This window comes from Zosterops lateralis, assembly GCF_965231275.1.
Source record: "Zosterops lateralis genome assembly, chromosome: 14".
Classification (NCBI taxonomy): Eukaryota; Metazoa; Chordata; class Aves; order Passeriformes; family Zosteropidae; genus Zosterops; species Zosterops lateralis.
In genome coordinates this window covers 7,891,071-7,918,586 of record NC_139774.1, presented here as the reverse complement: position 1 = coordinate 7,918,586, position 27,516 = coordinate 7,891,071, and the positions used below count along the sequence as shown (strand labels likewise).

The following is a 27,516-nucleotide window of genomic DNA, read 5'->3' as shown; positions in this document are numbered from 1 at the left end:
CAGGAGGGGAGGAGGCAGCGAGGGGCGGGACGGAGGGAGCGGGGGCCGGGCGGGGCGGGCCCGGGGGCGGCCCTACGTGAGAGCGGAGCCCCGCAGAGCCCGCGGGCAGCGCCGGGCCCGGGGCGAGCTCGGAGCGCCTTCCACCCGCCCCGGCGGCTCCTGCGGCCGCAGCGTGTGCGGGACAAGCGCCCGCTCCCGGCGGGGCTCGGCCGGGGGCAGGGCCCAGGACTCCCCCGGGGGCGGCGATAACGCGCCGCTGTTGTGTTTTCCTTCTTCGGACGGAAGTTAAAGGCAGGAGCCCCAGGAAGGCGAGAGCAGGTCACGATCGAGGCGTCAGATCCCTCTCGTGGCTGCAGGCAGCACCTTCGGGACTCGGCGTGCAGGGCTGCACCAGAGAAAGGTGACGTCTTTTACCCTAAACCTCGACAATCCAGATCCTGCCCGCTCTCCTTCCAGGTACACGAAGCGATTCTCCTACACCTGTAGCAGAACGGCTCAGCTCAGATGCACTGGAGTCAAAACCTACAGGGAAGGCGGAACGCGTGTAGTTGATGGCAGAGGAAGCCATCATTACAGGTAAAACATCCATCCAAAAAAGAGTATTTAGGATATAAAGCCCAGCAACCGATTCCAAAACTTTTTTTTTTTTTTAAGTGTGATAGATTTTGTAAAATCAAAAGGATCTATGCCTTTTTACAAAACTCTTTATTAGTAATACTTAAGTGAAATAGAAACCCTGGTAACAGCTAACAGTCTCCTTCAGTGTCTCACTGCTCAGATACAACCCTGCTAGGAAGTTTAATTAAGGACTGACAAAACTGACTGACTCATCTGCTTTCCCTGGAAAATGGAATTAAGCTAAAACAACCTATGATGTAAGACTAAATTAAGCAGATTATTTTTAAGGCATAATTTAGCACATGTGTAATATACCTACATAATGATTCTTCACAATTACCCATCTGTAGGAACTTTATTTTCATCTACCAGAAATTGTAGACAATTTTGACACAAAACAGGAACTAATGTTTAGATACATCTTTTCCCCCTTGTTCTGTATAAAAGACACACATACTTGCCACAGATTTCTACATGACCAATTTTTGCATCCTTTCACCATGTGGAAGCCTCCTGGCTTCAAGAGGAGCACCTAAACACAGTCTCAAAGTCAGAGTCCTCAGGGAACAAAACAAAACGACAGAATTTTGGCCAGGATATGTAACTCAGCTTTCAGTAGTTTCACAACTTAGAGCAATGAAGATTTAGCTAAGCTCAAGTGCATTACAATTCAAGCTGATGGAGCCCCTTTAAATATAAGTGAACTTACGTGTACATTCAGCATATTTTGATTTGGGCCCCAGACATCTCTCTTCTGTCTAAAGATTATGAACCAAACCAGAACCATTTGCATGTAAGGCTTTATCCTCCACGGGCCTGTGCATGTACCTTTGTAGCACTCCAGTACAAGAAACATCATCTCCCACCATCTCTGAGTACTTGAAGTCAAAGTCTCCTAGAAGTGCACTTCAGGTAACAAGAATAACTGAACAGTGTTAATGAAAAAGCTCTTACAGATTTATGTATAATACATTTACTCAACATGCATCTGCCACACACAATTCCTGGTGAATATCAGAGTTCTTGCATGGACTGACTTGCTGGAACTAATTTCATTCAAGCCATTAAGACTTCATCATGTCTGGGATGTGACAGAGCAGCCCTGGTGACACTGAACAGATTCTTTTCCTGAACCACTGCACAAATAACCTCCTCTGTCCTACCCATTAACTGGCCATGACCCATAACCTTTATCTACCAATATGGAAGAGCCAGTTTCCACTCTGAATGAAATTTTATTTAGTAATTTTTCAGCTGAAAACCAAACTATGGGAAAATGCCTTTCCTTTGAGAACAGCAGAACAAGAGTAGAGATTGTTGCAGCCTCAAAATGAATTTCCTTCCCTGGGGCAAAGAGCTATCCTGGTAATTAATTACACTTTCTCTAGGAGTCAGACAAAAGATGATAAGAAGCAGTGCTTTCATAACTAAGGGAATGACAAGAGATGGTTCATGATATTTCTGTCCTCCTCTACAGCCCCATCACATCAAGAAAAACAAAAGCAAACCCCAGCAATATTCAGGCTGCTACTGCCAATTCCACAGTTACAGAACATATTTTCCTGTCTTGTACTTTCCTATTAGTTTGCCAGTATTAGTCACTTTGTATAACACTACCAAATGGCCTGGGGCAAAATAAGTGTTTTCTCCTATGACTTCCAGAATACCCTTACAATAAACATATCTTTATTCTGGACCATCCTTTATTTGAATAATCATCATAAACACAACTTACTAAATATGTAACTTTCAATTTTGCTTAAAGCTACATCAAGGAGCTCACCTCTGTCTCCTAGGGGCTCTAGATTCTTGCATAATTACTACTGACTTGGTATTTGCAAGAACAAGGATATTGATAATTAAAATCATACCCGACAGGACTCCAAGGAGTTATTGGCAGAACTCATTCTACTTATGCTTAAAAGAAAAATAGCTTAATGGCATAATTTTTAACCTTGAGCCATTTAGAATGTTTATATAATACTTGTTCACAGACTAATCCAGCAGCAATTATTTGCACTTCCTTCTACCCCAGAGCAATGGGGAAAAGATCAGGGTTTGAACTTTTGCAGGTTTTCAAATGCAGTCAAACAACAGTTATGGATTTTATATGTCTTCTTGTCATGCTCTTTTTGGAAATACAGAACTATTTTCCAGGGTGATAACACTGAGAAACAAACTCAGACTTTTGAAAGCCATACTAGCATTTTGAAACACTGAAAAACTTCCTTTTTATTCAGATCAAGTCTGAGTAAAGGATATTGTAGTGAGAACACTGTAGGGGTCCAAATTACTTGAATGTGCAATGAATTCAAATGGAAAAAAAACCATGTTCTTGACAGTGTTTTCTGAGACATTCAGCACATTAAAACAACATTTATGAATTAACCATCCATAAGCTGAGCACGCAGCACTGCGAATTTGACTTTGTGCACACAGTGTGAGCAGGAACCTGAAAATCCAGAAGGTCAATATCCATTTCTTCAAACAGTTCAGCTATAAAAGGGTTTTTCCCACCATTGTGTTCATGTAAGGCATTTACTGTATCTAAGTCTGAAGCCACTAGAAAAAACAATGACTAAGAGATGTGATATTACAAAATACCTGAGATGAAACAGGAAGGACTCTGAGATGGCAGTGGATATGCCCAGAATGGTGACAGGGCTGACCATTAAGAGGCAATTCACAGTGATGACGGGGTGAAGATGACCTGTATTCGTGTTCAGAAATCAAATTACAACAGAACACACAGTCCTGTACCTCCGAAGTTCTGCAGACCAAAGCATTCAAGGAGTTTAATGGTGGCATACTATGGACTTCTGGGTCCCCAAGAGTACATGAATGCTTCCACAGCCACTCCCAGGACATGCAGTTACCTTCATAGCCCATGTCAACACTTAAACAGAGATCACATCTTTAGACGCTAATGCTACTAGAGAAAACTAGAAATCTTAACAGAGGGAGAACCAAAAGTAACTTCATTAAAGCAATTTGGTCTGTTGTTCTTCAGTCACATTTTTTAAAAATCTAAACAAACTGAAGAATCATCTTTATGAAATCCTTACAGAACAATGCCAAGAACAGGATCTAGCTGCTGTACAAAATTATTTAATATAAAGTATTTGAGTATTTACTAGCTTACTGAAATACGTAATACTAAGTTTCAAACAACATGCATGCAAAAAAAAAAAAAAAAATACAACCATTATTTTACCATTATATAACTAGTTAGGAGTTCTGTTTTACCACACTGCCACAGCAGCAAGACAGTCATTTCTTCTGTTAACTGCTGCTGAGAGCCAAAAATCTTATCTTGGGTTACAGTAGATCCAATTTTTGGTACTTGTAATAATATCTGGGAGAAAAAAAAGTGATAAATAACTATCAATAAAGTTGTACATTTTTACATGTAAGAGAAAGGTCAATAATCTGACCAGCTGTTTAGATGTTCACTAGATATATCCAATGCTAGCATTTGTCTGGAAGAATCTGGTCTCATTTGCCAGTGAGGAAAGAACAATAGTTTTGAGTGTATGTACATTCCTAATGAAAACCAGCATCATCTGAAGGACTCCTTGAGCAGAAAACAAAACATCCAACATAAACCCCCCACCACAGTGGGGTCTAATTCCTGATACCAGGACCCTCTAGAAAAGGAGTAAGAAAACCAAACTTTTTTTCTTCTGACAACACTACTTGCCGATTTCTGATTCACTTGCCCACCAAGTATAACCTGTGTTCTGTATGACCACAATTTGCCTGGGTACATGACCCAGCATCCCAGTTCTTTGATCTGTACAGAAGCATCAGATGAGTGTCATTAATTAATACATACACACACACACTTACAAGCACTTCCCTGCATTCTAGATCCTGCATATAACTGCTAATAAAGTAGGAAAACTGTGAGATACGGGGTTGAAATTGTTAAAGTTATTAAAGTTTATGTTTACCAGAAAGCCCTGTAGGAGGGCACAGCTGCAGGCTGGATGGTTAGGGGTCACCTGGGGGGTGAAAGGCAGTTAGGAAGGGGAACATGTGGACAGCATGTGAGTGGGAGGCTGACTGGGTGCTGGGACACGTGGACAGCAGGCTGCAGCTGAGCAGCCAATGGGTGCCCCTCTTCTGCTAAAATTCTGGTTATGTCCAGTGGAAGTTGAAGGTACAAAAGGGGAGTGTTTTCTACCATAAAGTGATTTCCTTCACATGCACAAGGGAGTCCGTGTCTCTTTGTTCCCCATTGCTACAGAGGACATTTGGACCTCAGAGACTGCAAATGAAAATTTCTGTGTATTCAGTATTTTTGAAAGCTGCCACACTTATGCAGTATCTCTGTACTGAATTAAAACAGAATAAACTACACATGACCTTCAGGAAACTTGGAGAACTACTTTAAACTTTGGAAGACATGTGCCATCCAGTGGTACACCAAGAAACTTCACGGGAGATGGGAAAGGGAGGGGCTTTTACCTCTGTGTTAAGTGATGAGACAGTTTTGTTCACAGTTGTAATTTTTGTTTAACAAAACCCTAGGAAGCGAAGAAAGGAGCTTTCCCTATCCTATGTTAAGGGTTTCAGGAGAAAAAACAGAAACTTTATGAGAAACTGATAATTTTTAAAGAAAAACATTACTGATAACTTGAACTACTTTGGTGGAGGGGTGGTGGTGAACACCAAAGTTCAACTCGGGCTTACCCTAGAAATAAAGCTCAGAATAATCGTAAGGCCTTAATTCTGAAGTAGCCTATGACTGTATTAATTCCTGTGCTAAAGATCCTTAGAGGAGAAAACATTAGTGCAATTTCAATAAAGTACTGTTGCACAAGAAGAGTATTAAGCCAGAGAGTTGAAATTTTCTGTATCTTTCACTTTTTTTAGCCTTGTGATTTTTCTAAATATTCAGACTTTTGAAAAAAAGCCCAACAACCTTTAAACACTCAACTAACCAGTTAGCATCTGCACAGAGAACCAAGTCTATACACTCCTTTACCTTCAGGCACTCCTTTGGGAAGAGAAAACTCCTTCTGCTTAACTGGAACTTGCTGGAGCTTGGAAGGCCTCTGGCCTGGTGACAGTCTAACGATGCAGCAGATATCTTGTCTGTCACACAGAGGCTGAAAAGATTAATGACATTTCATTCACACAACTATTCCCACTGAAGAAATGTTCTTTTAGCTTTCTTCTAGGGAAATTAGAAATTACGTGCAGATTTCAAGGCATGTCATTAGAAAACGTTTAAGACTACTTGTGTACACTCAACATGCTATTGGATAGGGTGATAGAAAGCATCAAAGCTTTAAACATTCTCTTTAGCTGTTTTGATACTGTAAGGATTAAACATATAGTACAGTAAAAATTATCATGATAAAACTAGATTTAAGAAGTGCAATAAACTCAGAACCTTTAAAATATTCTTTTCTTCTGGACTTTGGGGAATAATTTCTTTTTCAGAGCTCAGAGATGCAGGAACAATTTCTTCTGAATTTACAAATGGACCTGTGGTATTCAGGAACAGGTCTTCCCCAGGTGAGGCTTTACACACCGGAGACAAGCTAAGCTACAGCTCCGTCAAAAAACAAAATATACGTGAATAACTGTCCAGTTAAATAACAGAAAACAATTCAGATTGGCTAATGCTTGTTGGCTCATGCATAAGACATTCTGTTGCTTAAATAAAAATTGTTTAGGGATTCAGCAAGACCTTGGTGTTCCCGATTTATTAATCTAGCTATTTATTAATCTATTACCTAACTATGTGAAGAGACAAGTAGCAGAACTGTACTACCTGTACTGCCAAAGAATTCAAACTGGCATTTAAATATCAATTTTGAATCAAAGAGTTTGTGCAAGTAAGGAAACCAGAGCTGGTTTTACATTACATTTGTAAAAAAACAAAACAAATTCCTAGATAGTGCTGTTTGGGTTTTTTAATTGTCCAGAATTTATCAGTTTGTTGTGCAATTTGCAGTGTAATATATATAGGCCGAAACGGAATGTGCCACAAGCAATGATTTCTTTGGTTTTAATAATTAAAAGAAAAAATAACAGACACTCACATCTAGCTCTAGAGGCTGAGCATTACCAGGATTGTTTAGGAGTTCATTTTCCTCCATGATTAGCATGGTGGAAGTCATTTGCTGAACAAAAACAGAGAAGAACTCAGTATCGTTTCAAAAGTCTTTGCTATTTATTATTACTCTTCCTGTAAGTAAACAATACTTTAGGAACTCCATTAAGAATTACTACTAGTTCTTCAGATTTAAGTACAGAATTCCTGACACTCAGGGGTTTTTTGGTCTTATGCTCTCCAAAATTAAGACAAATAATTAGTTTACTGCATCACAGACATTTCAGATGTGGCACTTCTCCTATTTAACTGTAACTTCAGTCAGGATTCACAACTCCCACTTCCATTCCATGCCAGGGTTAATCAGTGGGGCACAATGAGAATACTCACCACCACAGCATCTCTCCGTTTCCTTGGGAGAACTTCTGCTGTGAACCCCTTTGATCTGGCACATGTGTTTTCTGGAGCATCAAGCTGCCTAAACGATGAGGAACCTTCTAAGGGATTAAAACGGCTTGCTCTTTTCTTCGACCTTTTGGCTTTAGGTGTTTGATTATCATGCTAAATAGGGAAATAATTACATTTTGTGTTACAAAGTGAATCTCTATAGCCTGGCAAGCACTAAAAAAAGAGTCCCCCTGTCATAGTCAAGCTCTACACAACCCATTTCTGTACCACTGACACAGCCAGTCTGGAAAACAGTGAGCTTGGGGACATCCACGATTATTCCTCTATTGAGAGGAAAATGCAAGCTACATCTTCACTCTGCCCTGGCTGCAAACACTGCTTTACAACTGTATCAGGAACTGCTATTCCTCTAGGTGGAGTTTTCCACCCATACAAGGAGCAAATCATTTGTGTTACAGCCTTGCTATTTATTAAGGATCTTTCACCTTGCTTTCCGGTCCTAACGGTGAAGAACAGCGCATACCACTTTTTAGGTCTGGAGTTCTCTCTCTTGCAGCTGCTATTTTACAGAGTTTTTTTCCTGTGACAGATTTCCAACACATTAATTAACTTTGAGACAAAGACCACAGCTACTCTCCACCCCACGTCTTACAGGATGGTTTTCAAAGAGGAGTAATTCCAAAGCCACCCATGTGAACACAGTTCTTCCCTCCAATATAACCTTCATCTCCTTCTCCCCACCATCAGGACTGCTTTACTCCTCTCCCATTCTGTAAACAAGGCTGCTTATTAATCTTATGTTCACCTGGCTATTTACAGCTGGATAAATATTGGGGGACCAGAGATCCACATAATCACAGCAGTCTTTACCAGTGGCAACTTCTGCTGCCATTACACTGCAAATTAATCAGGAAGAAATTATGTGGTACCCGGGCCACAGACAGAACTGTATCGGTCACAGATCAGAAGTGTAGTTACATCAGGGACTCAATGTATTTGTGAAGTTGATATGAAATAAGCTCAAGTAAAGAGCATGACACAAACAGTTGTGTTCCTGGGTAAGGTAAATAAGAAATGTCAATTTTTATTGAGCATCATGGGTGATTAAACTGAAAAATGCAGAGTCTGAAACTTTAGTTGGTTGGTTGTTTTTGTTTTCTTTTCCTAAAACATTAATTAGAACCAAGTCTTATTTGCTGGGATGATTCTTCGATTTACACTTTCCCTTCTAGACACAACTGAGTTTAGTCTGTGCTGGAAGACAAATGACACAGTAGGAGCCTGATTTAGATACTGTGCAATAATTTAAGCTTGGGTAGAATATTCTGTTCTCACAGCTAGTACAACTGCTTCAGGTGATATTTTACCTGCCACTGTAGCTGAAACACTTGATGGTGAAGAACTGTAATAGCAAGTTGATAGTTTCTTTCTAGAAGAGGGAAAAAAAGAACAACTATACTGAATGAACGTTAACATTTTAAAAACCCAAACTATTATTAAGAAAATCCTCGGAAAATACAGGTTGAGTGAAAAGGGATAAATTCTACCAATATCAAAGTTAGTGAGGACACAGGCAGCTGAAACTCCACAGATGTGTTTGCAGGAGCAGAGGCTTATTTGTATTGGCCTTTCTTTTAAGTATCTCTCAGAAGAGTCTGAACATTTAGGTGCATCAAAGAGTCTGCTGTAGTGATTACCTTTTAATGCGTTGGTCTGGAGAATCCTCTGGTACAGGTTCTAAAAAAACCCCAAAACATTAAAGCTAAACTTTAAATAAAAAAGCTATGCCAGCTTAGACCAGACAATTTCTTAGTGCAAACTGACTTATAAAGCACAGTATCAGAAGCAAACACAGACCACTTGCAGGCAGCTGCTCTCCATTATGCAGACAGACCTTACATAAAATGATCATTACATATTTTATACAGGTTCCTCACACCAGAGTGAAATTGGTTTGTTTATATCCTGAAGTATTGTAGAAAAGAATTACCTAATATTGCTGAAATATTTGAGATCTGTGGTATCTCATCTATTGTCACTGCTTTGCTGGAGTCCAGGAGAGTAGAGTTCTTGTACTTGCCAAGGTCCCCAGAGTAAAAATTGCATCCTTCTGGACATAAAAAATATAAGTACAGATTTCTTATGCTGAAATTCATTGAGTTATTACATTTATGACCAAACTAAAAGCAATCACATTTGCAGGACAGGAACAAAAAGGAAAATTAAAGCACTGTCTTGGCTCAAACAGCTGCAGAAAAGTTTGGAAGGAAATCAACTGAACACACATTTGTGGGTCATTCCCAATAAACAGCTTGTGTCAACAGTGAACACTTTAAGTTTAAAGTGGGATTCAAATTACTCAAGGACCTGATTCACACCAGATGAGAGGACAGATACACAGATTCCATGTTAAGCAGAAATGTGACCTGGTGAGTCACACCAAGGGAGGCTGCTAGTCTTTCTGTTGTAGACAGTCTCCCCACACTTTCTACAGCAAATAAAACTGAAAAAAAAGTCACCCAAAACTCTCACCCAAATCATTGTCTCTGAATGTTTCAGGGGATGAATAAGCCTTCAGACTGTCGCTAGCAGTGCTGTAATCTGCAGCTGAATCTTCATCTAAACACTCTATGAGAAAGGTGGAAACACCTGTGGGAAGAGTAATTTCTGTACCTAGAGAAAGAGACAAAAAAAGGTGGCTAAAAAAAATCTATCATCTTGTACAAACCATCAGGATTTCCTTATCTGAGTTTCATTCCTGTAATGAGCTAAATATTGTCATGTCAGAGTCTTATAATGAGTCATAATACAGTTAAAGAAGCAAACAAAAGGCATCCTTTGTTTACTTCCATACACTACCATAAGCCAAGAGAAGATACCTTCTTTGCCCAAGCCTCACAAAACATACCTGAAGAATTTAGCCTCTAGTAGGGTAATTCTTAAATAGGTCACAAGCTTTTGAGTAAATTGAAGAACTCATGTCCACAACTAGTTCTGTCAATGATAAAACCAAAATCATGTGGTTTCCAACAGGCTGGGCTCAAGACTGTCTCAGGTGCTGTGGGTCTGTGTGTGCTGCCTACAACTAATTCATGTGAGCCCAGACTGCAGTAAGAGGCAGAAAAGTTCAGCCAGTGGTATCAAAACCTGCACTTTCTAATATCACACAGCCGGAACCAGTAAAACGCCAGCACAGTACAAGACTAGTACTTTTCCAGAAATAAAATCATATAATGAATTTTACATTTAGTTTAATATTGATATAAAATATATTTAATAATATAATGTATTGCCATTATACTCACTTGAAGTCACTTCAGCATTTTTCAAACTTTCTTTACTTTCAAAGTTGATCATTTTGGATTCCTAAAATTAAAAGACCAATACAACCAACCTGAGAAAACTGAATATAGACAAAGAAAGGCATTTAAATATCATCCTGCATTAGCAGATGCTGAGAAAACTGTCTAGTACTTCACCACTTAAGCCTGCCATTTACAGTGTCATTTGTAGCAGGGTTTTTCATGCACATTAACAAATCTGCATCTCACAGCTCTAAAATTCATGACAAATAACCCATCATTTCATCCTGCAATCTTTGCTGGATGAAATTGCCGTTGAAGACACAATGACATCAACTGAACTTATGCACAACAGAGGTGGAGTAATTAATTTTACTGTCTTTTATTTTTTTTCAGACACCAGTCCTCACTTTCTCACTTTCAGAATCCTACAGCATTTCTGTAAATACAAACATCCAGGATGTGTAGGCAGTAGATTCTACAAAGCTAGGCATTTTGTAGAAAATGTAAATAATTGGTAGCTAACATTTTAAAAAAAGAGTTTTATACCAGTATCACCTGTGCCCTTTGCTGCAGCAGATTTCAGTTCAAACACACCTGGTTCACTATTCTCTTGCCACTGCAGTATTAACTGTCCTGTAACACTTCTGCACCATCATCTCCAATGACTTTGTTCCAGTTTTAATAACACAAGAAAGAGCATCAGTAACCTGTCAAAGGTCTGTACCTGACCTAGAAGTGAAATCTGGAATCACAATCTACTGAGATCTCTTCCACAACATAATTCCTACAGCCTTGCCTTGCCCAGGATAAATAGTATTGATGTTTTCTCATGCTACCAGTAGCTCCAACAGCTTTTATTCTGGCAAAGACACAGAAAATGTAATCCAAAATACACAACCAAGTTCAGCCTGAAAAATGTCTGGGGACACACAGACATAACTCACAGGACATTTTACCTGAATAGAGAAAGAATTTAAGTGTCACATTTCTCTGATTTATATTCCATCACTAGTAGATAAAAAGCAAAACAGCATTTGCACCTTCAGTGGTGCACTGCTTTCCTCTGGTTCCTCTTCTTTTATCTTGAAGTCTGTTGTTTCTCTGGCAGTCACTTGATTGCTGCAATTGAAAACCAGAACCAAGTTCAATCACAGAGCTACACTGTCTTAGATAAAAGCAACAACTCCAAAATGTTTTCATGGTGTGTCAATAAATAATCTGACAAACATGAGTGCACTGATAACTCAGGCTGCATCGTTTCAAGAGCCCTTTGACAAAGCAAAACAATATAATTTACTAGCAAGTCTTAACAGTGGTGTGTTTGAATTAGTTCTAGCTGACCTTTGGCTGCATGAAGAGCTTTCTTCAGTATATTCAACTTTTTCTTTAATCTTTGGTAGGTTTTTCCCACTGAACTTTTTCTTCAGGCCTAGAGAATAAGTATTTAGTTCAGTAATGGTAATTTCAACATTAGAATTTAGATTACTATTTCTAACAGGGAACCTTTAGTTGTTCCCACCTTCTACACTCATAACACTTTTTGACCCTATTATCACAGACAATGTAAAATCTGAATTTGCTTTTTTCAGCAGTATATCAAGACAAAACAAAAAGCAGATTTGAAGAAATACTTCTCTTGTTTTAGAAACCTGTTGATTAAAAGGAAAAAACTCCACCACCTTGGAAGCAACCTTCACCTTGATTCGAAGTAGTTTGAGTACAAAACGGTTTTAAATGGAGTTTATTAGGAGTATCAAGGATGTCGACAGAAACTGGTCCTCACTGTATATTATCTCAAAATGCCATTAATGACACAATTAATCAGTAACCAGCAATTTTCAGACATATTTTCTTATCCTAAAACAAATTTTGTAAGTAATTTAGCTTTGTGCTTTGCTTTCATTATCCAAGAGCTAGAAACAGTCAAACTTTCTAGAATTATACTTTTATGACTGCAAAGGATCCCCACACCAAAACCTGGGTCTGAGTCACTGCATTTCCCCAGGGCCACACAAAGCCCTTCATTTGAAGCTTCCATGGAATTCAGGACAAGATGATATATAGACAGGACTCATCCTTTTCTTTTTTTTTTTTTTTTTTTTTTCAAGCATATGGAAGACCTCTAGGCAGCTGGTTGCACCCAGTCCTGTGCAAAGGAGCACTAAATACATAAAAAAGCAGGAGCCAGCAGAGCAGGAACAAGGCAACAACAAATGTTCACTGTACCCTCCAACAGCAAAGCTTTACATTTAAACTACCAAGATCAGCCCAAGATAAGACATCTCACGCTGGTCTTCCCCATACTCTGTCAGTCTTCACTTGATTCCCATCCCTTCCCTTGAACTGCATCTTTTTCTTAACAGGTCTCAAATTCTTAGCTTGACTTCTGCTGCACTGCGTTCAACAACGAAGCAGCTCTTTTTGAGTAACCACTTCAAGCAATTCTTAGAGCATTCTCTCAAGGTAAGAACGGCTTTTGTCTAGCCATTTATCAGTGCTCCTTTCCAACTAGATTAAATGCAGGGGAGGCACCCTAGCGAAGGAAAAATCCTTCCTATCTCTAACTAGCAGCTAAAATACAACATCCCTGTTTCTAGAACAGCGGTCTGCTTTCTCCAAGCGGTAAGGGACATGGTTAACAAGAAACCACTTCCCAGCCTCACACAGGACCCGCTGCGCTGGGCGAACGTGTGAGGAACAAACCTCTGGGGGGACACAGAGAACGCTATTGGTGAAAACCTTAGCCGGATTACCCTGCCCAGCATCTCTACCCAGGCGAACACACCAGACAAAGCACAGCGCAGGGTCCTCTTTCCCCCACCCTTTCCCGCCGGTACCGGCCCAGTTTCCTGCACCCCAAGCCCCGCCGCCGCCCGGGAGAGGCGCTTACAGGCGGGCTCGGGCCCGCGAGGCCCCGCGCTCCCGAACAGGCGCCGCCGGCACATCTGGGAGACACCGGCCCGGCTGCTCGGGAGAGCGGCCGTCCCCGGCAGGGGGGAGGCGCGGCGTCTTTTCTGCGGTGCCTTCTCGGCGCAGGCGGCGCGGGGCCCGCGGTCCCGCTCCATGGCGGCCCGACCCCCCGAGCCAGCCCGAGCCCCCTGCGCCAGCCCGGCCCGGCCCCTCAGCCGGCACCGCCCCCGCGCCCCCAGCGCGCATGCGCGGGGCAGCCGCACGCGCCCCGTGTGAGGGAGCGGCCGCCGGGCGGGGCCCGCTGAGGACAGGACCCGCTGAGGGCACGGCCGGCTTCGTGCGGGACCCGCTGAGGGCAGGGCCGGCTTCGCCTCATCCCGCGGCTCCGTGCCCCGTCTGAGCCGGCCCAGAGCGCTCCCAGGGCAGGCTATGCCAGTCTATGTCGCCGCCCTCACAGGGGAAAAACTCGTGTATGAAAATGGAGTAAAGAAATCGTGTGTGTCATGAGCCCTATGTACTGATCCGACCCCGTGTGTCAGCTTCAGTTTGTAGAGAGGAGGACCCTCATTGCTTCGTTACCTGAAAAAATAGAGCGTACAGAATCATAGAATGATTTGGGTTGAAGGGACCCCAAAATAGTTCTGTTCCAAGCCCCTGCCCTCTGCTACACCCGGTTGTTCCAAGCCTCATCCAGCCTGGCTCTGGGCACCTCCAGGAGTTCCTGGATACCCAAGAGAAGGGAGATAAAAGTGCACACAAAAACCCGAATAGAGCCTGAATGCTTTGAAACTTTATTTGTTTAGACACAGTCTGAAAAAATACTATGCATTCCCAATTGTCAATTTATATTAAACAAGCATATACATTTGGTTATATTATTATTGATTTAAAATTAAAAATAATAAAAAAATGAAACCATTACAGAAAGACTGCTGCATCTTCAGAGAATTTTGCAACAATTTGTTTTCATAGGAGATTGCTAAAATCAATCTCATGTCCCAGTATGGTTTTGGTCGTTATTTTATTTTACATTATTTCTTATTTTTACAATACGTTTAGTTTAGGCACACATTCCGAATGACTTCATACTGATGGTGAAGACAAAGTCCTGGAGGAACAACAGATTTTATAAAAGAGCTTTTATTCTGTCAGTCCACGAGAAAATCTTATGAGAAGTTTTGAGAAAGGCGAGAATTTAGTTCTTTACAAAAGTTTCCATAGATGACTCTTTGATATACATGCTAATATACCAAAACTGAAAAATTTTTAATAAGTTAGGAATTTTATTACACAAATGTATATGTTAAATTTTACCCCCCTTCACTTTCAGTTGAAAATACAATAGGCAACACTTACCAAAACGCCTCATTTGTTGGCTGCTTTTACTTTGCTAAAATACATAACAAAAAGCTAAAACGAAGGGCTTAAAGAGACTCCAGATGCCTCAGAAAACATTTTTCTTTGGATGAATTCAAGGGATCTAAAAACTTTTTCACTTATAGGCTACAGGCATCCAGATTTCTTCTCTGAAAACCTTCACTGTTTCACAGGCGGAAAGGTGGTATAGAAACCACCAAATGTGCAAAATACTGAGGAACATCAATTCCAAGAAGAAACAATGTTTTAATTCTGACTTTTTTTCCCTCAGAGAAAACCGAAGTGAACTAAAGATACAAAAAGTATGCCAATAAAATTGCCTCTAAATAAAATGCTTTTTCAATTTTTTTCTAAGGCATCAAGAGGTCTTTAAGTAACCTATTACCATGCAAAAATAGTATATTCTTTCCCATTTTACATTCATCTTGTAGCATTTATTTACATATAGATCAGCAGTTTGTGCTTTTAACACATGAAAACTAAAAAAAAAAAGTCTAAGTTAATTTTTTCATTCCAGAGATTAAGGTCAGATTATTTTGTTACACAAGAGAATTTTATGGCAAAAATGAGACTGGACTTTACTGTTGCTGATAGATACTGACTAACAGTGAGGGCAGATTGAAAAATGGTACTTTATCAATAAAAACTCACCGTCTCTATCTCAGCTGATGTGCATCAAGCATTTTAACCTGCAAATGTGCCTTTCAGGACAGAATTATTCCATGTATTTCCTGCCCAAATGGGGTTAAGGATTCTGGTCTGGTTTCTGCTCACATTTTGTGCATTTTGGCAGAACACATTTTTCTCTGTGCAATATATCAAGCAATGAACATACAAAATATATAACGAAGCAAGAGTCTCTTCCTGAAAAAATGTATTTGATTGTGATTTTTTAATATATAAGAGAGTCTTCCAGTGATTCCACAGGGCATAGCATCAGGCCCAGAAGAATCTCCCATGTTTAATGTGTCCAAGAATGCAGTACTGCAAATGTAAAACTGACTGCAAAAAGAGTTGCCACTTTTTAAGATGAATAATAGAAACTAATTTTGTAATTAGTTATCTTAAGGTAAAAAAACCCAAACCAAATGAACAAATGAAAAAAAAAAAAACAACCCACAAAACAAACCAAAAAATCCCCACCTGGTTATTGGACAGCCCTAGGGATTTTTCCTTGGTGGTCACAAGGAGTGTTTCAGTTTAAGAAAGCTCAATACAAGATAAATATTCCTGGAATTTGAAGAAAAGCAGAATTGAGCCTAGCTCATGCCTTATGCATGTCCCTTTTTCAAGTGTTAATCTCTTACAACATCGTTATAATTTGGCAAGAGAGTGACCTGTAGAGGAAAATCTGATTATACAAGTATAAAAGAGAGCTTTTAGTTTATTTATATAATTTTTCACAAGTAATGAAAGCATTCACACTTCCTGTGTGACAAAAACCAACTCAGATTTTGCATCAACCAAGAGTGGCCAAGTCTGCATTTTTTCTTTCTTATTCTTTTGGTGTTCATGTATTTGGCTCTAGTGCATCTGACATTTTGCATCAAACACCAAAAGAGAAATATAGATATATTATTCAGCATCATATATTTAAAAATAACAGTCATCTAAGCTGTAAATAAACTCATATTGGGATCTTACATGCTTATACAGAGTTTAGTTGTCTCAAAAAGCCTGAAATCATCTTATGAGAAAAGTAAATTAAATTCAAATGGCAAAAAAAAAAATCAGTGAAAAATAGCTTTTCTCTACTTACTTGGATGACTAGGGTTTGGGGTTTATTTTAAAACTTGCATTAAAATGGACAGGAAAATGTACTGAAATTAATTCTCCATTGCTTTGAAGGTTGTGTATGTAATGACTGTCTTTTGGCTGACACAAAAAGGATATGAACTAAACTCCACTTAGATAAAAATCCTTTATGACTTGACCTAAAGATCCAGATTTTATGCAATAATCCCTGTCATCCATTGGCGTGGCACATGCGAATTCCCCAGGAATGCTACTGCTGCATACATGGGTGAAAAATGATAATCCCATCAGATCTCAGATATTTCTGTACTTGCTTTGGACTGATATGAGTCATTGCATTGAAATCAAATGAGGAATCAGGTGCATAAAAGGATTCAGGTGCATAAAGGGATCAAACACACATTTGATAAATCAAACTGCCACATTGTTTGAGTCATGTTGCTGATATGGTTTCCTATGTATCATTTTATTCTGAAATCACTGGAATACATCAGTCTTCTTATAACACTAACTTATTAATTTGATTTATTTTGTTTTGAAGCATGCAACAGAACTTCAGAGAGAAATTAAGATACTGTTTAGATTAAAAATTGAAACTTTTAGCTTCAAAAATCTACAGTGGATTCCACTATAAGAGAGAAAGTAAGTGTGCTTCCACTGTCCTAGCAAAGATCTAGCAGGCACAGCTCCATGCTAGTATGCACTGGTGTGACAAACATCAGCTAGTACAATACACAGATATTTAGGACCCTTTTTAGCAGAAAGAAGCCCTCGACAGTCCACGTATTCAAGCAACTTGACATGACAGTTTTCTCTTTGCCTTGTACCATGCTTTGTACCAAGAGGGAGCTCTAGAGTCTGTTCCTACTCCTTGTCAGACTTAAACCCTTTCTGATGACCACAGAAATCTAAGGTTTTATCCACACAACTTGCTGGTTATTCCAGAGAGACCATTGGAAGTGATGCCAATGGGACTTGATGCTTCCAGATGTCTGACCATAAAGACATTCCCAAAACAGGCTTTTCTGCCACCACGTCCACTGTTCTGCCATACGGTGACACCTCACACAGCAACGGCTGACATAGCCTATAGCCCATCCCCATGGGTCTTTTGGGGCAGTATTCCTTCCCCTTGCATGGCCAGACAAAGGATGCCCTCCACTGCTGCACCTCAGGCTGATCTTTTCCCAAACCCTTTCATTTTGCTAAGCCCCATCCAGAATCAGAGCTTATTCCTTGTGCTCCATTTCTTTAGCGCTGCTTCCGAAAGGGAGTTAGTCCAGCTGGACTATGCAGTATTAGCATCATGTGAAGTAATAAATTAGGGATTGGGAGCATATGGATTATCGTGAACTCCCATCTAAAGCCACCACAGAGCCAGCGATGCTTTTGCAACCTTTTCAGTTTGAGCAGTTCAGATGTCTGTGAGTGCACTGGACTAAAGGAGCCCCAATGCAGAATCTGCATACCATGGATAAACTATGTTTGGATGAAAAGGAAATAGAGGGAATTCTGTGCTATTGCTTCCTACCCTGTTCTTGTCATTTCAAGGTAACATTAATCTATTAGATGTAATATACTAATGGGTCTATTAAGAACAAATAGTGGGAAATTCCTTCCTATTTCTGTTCTGGTTGTTAAGTCATCAATGATCAAATCAAATCAATGTCATTCATGTCCTGAAAAATTTAAAAATTATCACTTACTATATAAACCAATATCCAGCTTGAAGTTCCAAATCAGAGAAAATAGACTTTTACTTTCACCATCAATCACTGATTATTTGAGGTAGACCACATTATTGAATTATTTATTATTTTAGTTTCTAATATATTAGGTTATTTACAATCAAATAACAACAGACATACCTGAAATTTTCCCTATTTTAATTAGAAATGTTTGTAGATATTTATAAGATATGCTTCCATAATTTACTTGGTCATAAATTGAAATTTCTGCGTATTTTGTGGCAATTTAGCATAACTTTTAGTAGTGCCTTACTGTGTACCTAGAGTAAAAAAAGACATTGTATCACACCTGATGGCAAAACGAAGGGAAAATACGGTTAGTGATGAAATCCTAAAAAAATGAAAGGCTCGAATGTAAGATTCAGATGCTTATCCATTTCAGCAGTGTCGTTCTGGCTCTGTACTTTTTGAGTATTATTCTAATATTGCTATGAAGTCCATTACTCAGAAGATTCTTCCCATGATTTCAGATGGAGATGCTTGAATATAGCTCTTCTATTTGTTTTTTGAAGTAATCTCTCAGTTCCGGTCTCTTAGCCTTTAATGTTGGTGTCAACAAACCGTTTTGCACCGAGAACATATCAGAGTGAATATAAATGGCTTTGACCTAAAATAAAAGAGGAATATATTTATAGCAAAGGTTACAGGCATCACACTGAATAAACATTAGCTTTTTTGCTGTGCTTCCCTCCGGTGGTGCCTCAAATCCAGGGCACTCTTCTGCTGAGTCCCCAGGATTTCTGTCCCCTGCCCACAGAAGGGAGGTCTCCAAGAGAATGAGCACACAAACTTCTTTTCTGTATGAAAGCAAGGCCAGAGCACAGTGAGGCAGCACACAAGATACAGTGTGATATTGTCACACTGCAGTTTCACACAGCTGAAAGGCAGTGGGGGAGAGGGCAAGGGCAGGGAGTTGTGCTAGGAAATCTCAACCTCACTGCAAAAGTAAACAGCACTGATTCAATCTTGCAAAATTATCACGAAGCTTTGCAGGCACAAAGCGTGTACTTGATGATCATCTTTAGCTAATTAAAGTGATACAAATCTTTTAGCCTGTGCAAATGGCATTTCACAAGGCTGCCCTTGTTTGAGGCAGTGGCTCTGAGCACAGTGGGGAGCCTGGCAGCACAGATGGGAGGGAGCTTTTCCTTCCCGTGCTGGTGTGGGAGAAAGCAGAAAACTGCTGTGTGACTGGTCAGAGTCCACTGATTTAAGACAAAATTCCCCAGCCATCTGCTGCTTTTGTGATTCCTCAAGCCAGACTGCTTTGCAGTTTGCTTGGCTGGGAGTTGCAGTGATACAGGCTGCAAATCCATTTTCTATTCCTTAGATACGTGATTAATTTTTCCCTGCAAGCATTGTGGTCCAGGTCCTGCCCCCATGCAATTCTTCATAAATCAGTGTTCACGCTATTAATGCTCCCCCATTTGCTGCACTAGTTTTGAGATCCTGGAAGCTGATGGTTATAGAAGCCACACTTGTCATTCCCCAGACAGAGATCCACACTGCAGACAAGGATGTGGATGACAAAGAGTTTCCCCATAAATGGGATCTCATCCCATGCGAACGTTAGCCACGTATGTGGCTCAAATTTTGGTTTTAAGATTACATATTGCAACAGAAATGAAGTTTTGACGTCCTTTAATTTTGAAAACTATATAATTTATTTTTTATTCTATTCTATTATTTTATTCCAATTTTTAGAAAGATGACAAGGCTTTCCTTACTACCTTATACTTTATTAATTGAAAACTGCTGGTGGAATTGATTACTTGAGGATATTTCATACTGTGAAGACCATGGCAGAGGCAAACAAGACTTATTAGCACAGACAATTATGTGCATTAAAAACTATGCTCTGTACTGAATTATTTTTAAATAGATTTCTTTTCGCTATCATTTCATTTGCATAGGTAACTGGGAAATTAAGAATAACAGGGTTATGTTTAATGACGCTTCTGTTCCACTCCAGTATGGTGAATTACTTACTAAAAATATCACCCAGAAACAGTCTAAACAAAAGCAAAAAGGCCCTGGCTAATTATATGTAATGATTAAGATGTTAATTTTTTAAACATAAATAAGCATTTGACATTTTAAAATGGGGTAGATAATTTTTCTGTGTTTTTAATGCCATGTAATCCATGGCTGATTTCAGATTTCCCCTTCTGAATTGTTTGTGGCTCTATTGCAGAAATATTTACACGAGCAGGAAATAACTAGTGCCCAGACTGAAAATAAAGAAACCAGCAGCATTTTGAGGTCAGGTATAAGAACACTAATTAGTGACCCAATTTCTAACAGAGCTTTCAGTGTCAGAAAAGTCAGACTCCTACAGATGTTTATCTTGACCTCCGGTTCTCAATCTGGAGATTATCCATGTCCCTGATTTAGATTTTGACCTCTGCACCCAAAACTTTCACTAAATTTAATTCAAATTTCAAACATGGGTGGGAAGCAGAATCACAGCAAGTACATTTTTCCAAAGGAATAAAAATAACTTGCCAGCAATAAAGCCCTTCCCAAAAACATCATGCACAGCTACAACAAAGATTTGTAGTAACACCATAAATGCTGACAAATCCCTCTTCTGCACAGACAAATTGCCTGTCTGATCACACTGAATGATGTGTTTCATTTTACCTGCTCGAAGGAGTGAAGCCCACTCTCCTTCCCTAACCGTACCATGTCTTCCATTATCGCTTGCTGCAGTTCCTGCATTAAAACACAGAAATTCCTCATAAGCTACCATAGTGAACCTTACATGTAATCAGTGCTCACTGTTCACCAAAAAAAGTGTTTCTGACTAAAGTTCAAGTGCCTTACTAGCAGTTAATGTGTAATTACCAAAATTCTATTGTAGTGTATAAACATTGCCTTTAACTGTGGTGATGTTAAGCATCTCCTTGGCATGAAATATAAGGTTCTATTTTCAAACCAGCTATGTGACATAGCTGTTAAATTTACTGTCCTTCAGCCATCTGGCAGACTTCAATGCAGAATCATTGCCCACAGACACCACAGGGATGGTTCAGTGGTATCCATATTCACTGATGTGATCCAATGCTGTTCCTCAGTATTAGAGAGCATGGGATCCTTTTTATAGACTCATAGAATGTCCTGAGCTGGAAGGGACCCACAAGGATCGTTGAATCCAACTCCTAGCCCTGCACAGAACAGCCCCAAGAGTCATACTGTGTGCCTGAGGATGTTATCCAAATGCTCTTTGAGCTCTGTCAGACTTGATGGTGTGACCAGTCCCCTTGGGAGCCTGTTCCAGCACCCAGCCACTCTCTCTGGGAAAAAAACTTTTCCTAATATCCAACCTAAACCTCCTCTGACACAACTTCAGGCCCTTCCCTCTGGTCCTGTTGCTGGTCACCACAGAGAAGACCAGTGATAAGTCTTATTTAGTTGTCTTAGTTAAGAAATCTAAGCAAACACAACCTCTCCTCCTGTACTGTTTTTCTCTGCAAGACAGACTCTTGCCCCCCACCCCCACCAGAGCTGGCAGAGGTCAGTACCACCAGTCAATACATATCACAGGATCCAGGTCACCCTGCTGAATGTTCAGTGAGGAAATAATTCTTGTCACTGAAATTGTCATTCCTAGACACAGTATTGTGCACACATAATGCTACAGCAAAAAATAAAGTCTGTACTGCAGATACAAACCTTATTTTTACAGAGTTCTGCATATGTTCCTTCAAATCCTCTTTTCTTTGCCCAACCTGGCATAACTTCGGAATCGGGCACCACAATTCCCACCAGGAAGGCCTGTAGGTAAAGGAGAAAGAGAGTTGCAGGTGAAAGCTGAACCACATTCCAGGCTCTACACTGAAGTGGATACATAAATCAGCCGAATTTCTGCATGTTTACCATTTCTTGTTTAATTATGTCAATAATTTGCTAACATATCATCATGAAGTACATTCTGATGTCTGTTCCTTTTTCTCAGATAAAAGGTTGTACGTGACTTTGCATGTACCAGCAGTTTTAATACCCTCAGTTGGGTTTGTGTTCCTCTTGGACATTAATAACTCACATGGCCCTGCAAATCCCAGGCAAACTCTGATGCCAAGAGAAGGCTCATGCTTGTGAGCCCTGAATGCAGACAATGAATTGCCATGGTTTCAAAAACTATATGTGTGTGTATAAATGTGCAAATTAATAGAACAAGCTTGGTCAGAATGGGCAGGCAGTGTGGAGGCAACTTTGCCTGGCTTACGACAATCAGGGTGGCAAAGGACAGCATTGGAGACCCAAAGAGTGACACCAAAGCCAACTTAAAGGCTTGATCTTTGGCCACAGCCTTCTCTAAGCTGCTCAGGGTCACACCAGCAGCTCAGTTCCTGCCTGGCTGTCAGCCAGCTCCAAAGCAGGAGGCAGACAATGTGGCATGATCCACTCACATTTTCCCTTCATTCATGCCCAGCTCCCCATCTTCTAGCTACTAAGAGTAAACTAAGAGTAACTACTAAGATTTCCTGAAAGCTTGGTTTGTACCTGCAGGCTGTCTCCATGGACATAGATCTGAGCAACAGGGTCGCTGCGGATGTAGATATTCTCTATCTTCTCTGGTGCAATATATTCTCCCTGCGCAAGTTTAAATATATGCTTTTTCCGATCAATAATTTTAAGGGTCCCATTCTGTTAGGAGAAAGAAATAAGAATTCCCAGAGAAGTTATTTAACCACAGAAACTCAGCAGGCAGACTGTCTTTAACAGAGCTTTCAAATGCTTCACTGACATATTGAGCTTATTCTGCCAAATATAAACTTAATCCTTTGTAAAGATAGACCTGCTTGGAGAGCTAAGTTCAGTGTTTGAAAATTTACATGGGATAATACAATTGCTGTAAGAACACTGTGTGTGTCCAGTACGCACAGGTAACCATTTTCCAATGTCTCCTGTGTGAAGCCAGCCCTCCTGGTCCAGCGCCTCAGCTGTCCTCTCTTCATCTTTCAAATAACCTTTAAACACATTGGGTCCTTTCACACAGATCTGCAAAACAACCAGGGGTGATGATGAATTATTTTCTTATTCTGCTATAAATACAAGTTAAGTAGTAACTCACAAAATTTGAAATATTTTAATGACTGTGCTGCATGAAACTAAAATGGATTGGGTTATTAAACTATCTATGGATTTTTTCAAGCTGATGGAAATATGAAGTAGGTTTTGCAAAACTGATTTGTTTGAAGTTGATTTGCATTCCATTTGCAGTTAAAAATAACATTTCAATAAGTTTAATTTTTGTGTAGCATAGAAATCACAGCAATGTAGAAATCACAGCAATTCAGCTCTTCTTAGCTGAACTAATTAATTCAGTCTTAGCAGTTCAAGGAATCAGGCTGGAAGTACTGTCACAGCTCCTTTTTCATTAATTCTTTGCTGCTCTATTGTTAAACTGCCATTTTCCTTTCCTGATTGCACTATGTAACACATCAGCAACCATGCACCCTACAAAGGTAAAATGCTTCTATAAACTACTTCATACAGTGTTAACTAGTGAGAATTTGATATAAAAATGTGATTTGCTACCTCTCCTTCTCCTTTGGAAGCAAAATAATTCAGTTCTTCCACATCCTTCAATCTGATTAAGTTACAGGGCAAAGGGGCTCCTACATGACCTGGAAATCAAAGTTATCAAGTCACTTGTCATCTCTCCTACAAACAATAATTAGCATTTTATCATTAGTTACTTGCATCACTGTAGATACACTGGATGTTCTTGCAGGAGCTGTGTCTGTGTGCAGAAATAACTTCTTTAATTAAGGTTTTGCACTATTAAAACTGAATACCGACACCTCCTCTTTGAATATAAAACCTATTCTGACATAGCATAGAGTGGTTTGGGTTGGAAGGGACCTTAAAATTCATCTCTTTCCAACCCCCTGTCGTGGGCAGGAACACCTTTAACTAGATCAGGTTTCTCCAAGCGACATACAGCCTGGCCTTGATGTTACAGTCCATAATTTCCTAAAGGAATATCCATTTCTTTTATTGCTTCAAATGGTGGAAGAAAATAATTACCTGATGTCCAGTCACCTGGAGTTGTAAAAGTGCATCCAGCTGTGCATTCTGTTTGGCCATAGCCTTCATAAACCTGACAAAGAGATAGGTATCTTTACAAGATCATTAAAGATTTTGCTATTACAAACTGAAATCCAAAGCATTGCCCTCTGTTGCACAGTCCTGTGAGCTGAGCCTGCAGCTGCAATATGTGGGTGCCCATTTACCACAGGAACACTGCCCCTGGCTTCTACTGTGTACAAAATTCCACTTCCATACTAGGAAAGATCATGGCTCTATAACCTTGAAAACAGGGATAAGATGAGTTGAGCACTTAGCTTTTGAGTCAGGATATATGCAACACTATGAGAGAAACCTATTAGTGGGGAAAAAAAGGTACTGTTGTGGGACATTTTGAAAATCCACCTTTTTTTTCCCCTGACTAATTTTAGGCTCTCAAATGAGACCTTTTTGTTGCCCTGGGCTTCCTATCACAGAGAAATAATTGCAGTGGACACCTCAAGTGGGTTAGGCTGACATCTGAAGATTAGCTCTCTCCATTTATATATAGAATAAAACTCATGTAATGAAGTTCCCAGCACTTGCACAAACACATTTAATTGCACATACTCAATTTGGTGCTGAGAGGTGGGTGGGATGAGCCTATGGGGTTTTTCTGGGGGATGCCCAGAGTGAAATCATCTCTTGCCTGTTACTGCCATCCCAGGGCTCTTCCCACCCCATTGAGCTCTGGGTGTACCAGGTGTACCAGGACTCCACGTACCAGGGCTGCCCCAAGCCCTGCTGTTGGATCCATCCTGGTAGAGCTGTCCTAAACGCAGTTCTGAGGGTCTAACACATCTCCTTTCTTCAGTAGCACATGTTCTGTTGCTAGCATGCTGAACAGCCCTGAAGAGCCACACAAACCCACCTGGCATCCGAGGGCGGCGCGGAGGAAGCCCAGGACTGTCGGGGAGGCAGGAGCAGCTCCTGTCACTATCATACGGACACATCCCCCAAGACTTGCCTGTTTTGTACCAGGAGGAAACAAAAGAAAGCATCAGAAGCTACTGCAGATGGCAAAACCATGAGCTCACACAAAATGCTCTCACTAGGATAGATGTGCAGGATTTCCTGCCCATGGCAAGGGGTCAGAATTAGATAATCTTCAAGGACCCTTCAAACCCAACCATTCTGTGATTCTGTGACGTGGCCAATGTATGGAAATCCAAACTAGCTCTGAAGCTTTCCTGAGGGATAAAACCGCATTCAGTGTACAGAGAGAGGAGTGCCCCCATCCCTGGCAGGACAAGCTGCCCAGCCTGGGCTCCTGCAAAAGCTGTGCTTGGGCAGGCTGCAGACCTGGCTCTGGGAACTGCTGGGAAAAACAGACTCTTCCTCCATCCAGTCTTCTTTACTTATTTACACCTCATCGGTTTTAATGAATTGCCTCCCAAGCCCTCTAAAATAATGTTGTCCCTTTTTTAAGGCAGATGACCTTCAAATATTTCTGGAGGGTATTACATCAATTCCTGTGTCCCATTTTACTTCTTTCTCCTCCTTCCTCATTTCCTTTTCTTTATTCTAAAAGTAAAAAAGAAAACCCAGCACAAAAGAAAACAACTGCTGACTGAGTCTGCCTGTCTCGCCAGCCCTTGCATCAATATGCAGCCTGGCTCGCTCCCGGCTGGGTGAACTCTGCTATCTTTGCACACTGAGGACAACTAATCCACAGACCACAAGTACAGTCAGTTTCTTTAGTTAAAAATAAAGTGGCATGTCTCCAGATAAGTCATCCGATTAAAAAAATGAAGTAATTAAGGCCTCTTGGAGTAGTACAGAGCCCAAAAAGACTGGTTTAAAGCCAATTGAATCTCTTTTTTTACAGAGATGTGTCATAAACAGAAGGGCATTCTGATTTCTTTCCTCATGGTTGCTAAACCATGATTCATATGTGCAATTTTTTTAACAACCTCATTCTTTTCCTAGGAGGAAAAGCAGGTTTGAATATGCCCAATCGAAACCCAACCCTAAATCCAATCCCATTTGTTGACATTTTGCAGAAAACTTTGGAGCAGCACCTCTTTGATCAACGACTCCTCTTTTCATGACCACCTTCCTGAATTTTGTCCCTGGATACCTTTCCTCCCCAGCACGGGCAGAGTTTCTATCTGAGAGCTGCAAAAACATTTTCACTATTGCACTATTTCATAAATTAGTGATTTCTTGGTGCTTCTGAAAAGGGATGGGGCCAATGTCATCTTAGCCTGCCTTGTTTCTCAATTTCCCTCTGGAAAGTTATCCCTGAGAGAATTGAAATTTTGACATTATGCATGGTGTTTAAAAACAAAAACAAAACCAAAAAATAAATATGGCAAAACTTCATGGAGCAACAAACTGTGCTCAGTTCCCTTTTTCTATTCCATTTTCCAGTCTGTTGTTCACTAGTGAGTAGTGATTGCCCACAGTTCATCATCAAGCAAGTGAACCACACTGACTTCAAGGAATCATAGAATCATAGAATTGTTAAGGCTGAAAAAGACCTCTAAGATCATCAAGTCCCACCATCAACCCAGCACCAGCACCATCTTCACCACTAATCCATGTCCTCAAGTGCCACATCCACACCCTTTTTCAACACTTCCAGGGGTGGTAACTCTATCACTGCCCTGGGCAGCCTGTTCCAATGCTTGACAACCCTACCCATGAAGAAATTTTTCCTACTGTCTGAAACTCCCTTGTCAGAAAACCAGTCCCTGCTAGAAGAAACAAGAGTTCTTTGGCTTCAGATTGACTTCTTGAATCACTTACCTGTATTTTATTAAAGAAAAGTTTATCCCATAAACTGTCATTTCTAATGATGCCGTTTCGAACTTCAGCCTTTTTCCGTCTCGCCGCAAATTCCAGGATCCAGCGCTTGAGGGATGTGTCAGCCTGGCTGAAGATCTGTGGGAGCATAGGATGGCAGATGAGGTGTCACAGGAAGAGAGAGCACATCAATACCTGTTCTCCCCGTAACACCCACCCAGCCAGGTGGATACAGCTACGTTTGCAGCACAGGTAAACAAGGCTACACTGGGGTTTGTAAGTGGGGAAAAAAGGAATTATGTGTTTCACTCCATTCCCTATTGTACATGTGGTTCCTCAGGGGGGAAAAAACAGGGTGGTGGTGCAGGCTTTGACTAGATTGACAGGGCTGCTCTTAATATGTAATTTCTATGATAGGGTTCAGTGAAGTTCAATCAACCTGAGCAACAGGGAATGAGCAACATGAACAGATATCAGTGGTGGCTGATGTGGTGATGGAAGCTGC

The 27,516-nt window shown here is 40.4% G+C and overlaps 2 protein-coding genes and 1 long non-coding RNA gene across 6 annotated transcripts in view; 1 reads left to right on the top strand and 2 right to left on the bottom strand.

Moving 5' to 3' along the window:
* The first annotated feature begins 452 nt into the window (after positions 1-452).
* On the top strand, positions 453-27,477 carry LOC310915143. 2 transcript variants are annotated; one of them, XR_014591148.1, is made up of 4 exons: positions 453-576; positions 12,762-12,861; positions 27,111-27,263; positions 27,429-27,477. It is a non-coding gene; the product is annotated as an uncharacterized lncRNA (long non-coding RNA). The 2 variants fall into 2 exon arrangements; XR_014591149.1 differs by lacking the exons at positions 27,111-27,263; positions 27,429-27,477 and adding an exon at positions 26,267-26,564.
* MEIKIN (meiotic kinetochore factor) lies at positions 568-13,463 on the bottom strand (the record flags this gene model as incomplete). The annotated part of the gene is made up of 14 exons (XM_083871791.1): positions 568-3,973; positions 5,609-5,732; positions 6,020-6,175; positions 6,675-6,755; positions 7,076-7,246; positions 7,579-7,673; positions 8,461-8,522; positions 8,791-8,830; positions 9,084-9,203; positions 9,626-9,766; positions 10,399-10,459; positions 11,439-11,517; positions 11,740-11,827; positions 13,220-13,463. 14 exons carry the CDS (start codon positions 13,461-13,463, stop codon positions 3,927-3,929), a joined length of 1,509 nt encoding a protein of 502 aa, XP_083727917.1. The 3' UTR covers positions 568-3,926.
* The window catches only part of ACSL6 (acyl-CoA synthetase long chain family member 6), a 58,252-nt gene continuing 44,612 nt past the window's right edge, over positions 13,877-27,516 (bottom strand). For all 3 annotated transcript variants that reach the window (XM_083871788.1, XM_083871789.1, XM_083871790.1), the window contains exons 13-21: positions 27,015-27,149; positions 25,135-25,230; positions 24,225-24,297; positions 23,733-23,821; positions 23,076-23,192; positions 22,695-22,838; positions 21,864-21,965; positions 20,832-20,903; positions 13,877-18,795 (exon numbers count right to left, since the gene is read on the bottom strand). In XM_083871788.1, coding sequence (XP_083727914.1) covers positions 18,655-18,795; positions 20,832-20,903; positions 21,864-21,965; positions 22,695-22,838; positions 23,076-23,192; positions 23,733-23,821; positions 24,225-24,297; positions 25,135-25,230; positions 27,015-27,149 — 969 coding nt within the window. In that variant the 3' untranslated portion in view covers positions 13,877-18,654. The remainder of the gene's footprint in view (positions 18,796-20,831; positions 20,904-21,863; positions 21,966-22,694; positions 22,839-23,075; positions 23,193-23,732; positions 23,822-24,224; positions 24,298-25,134; positions 25,231-27,014; positions 27,150-27,516) is intronic.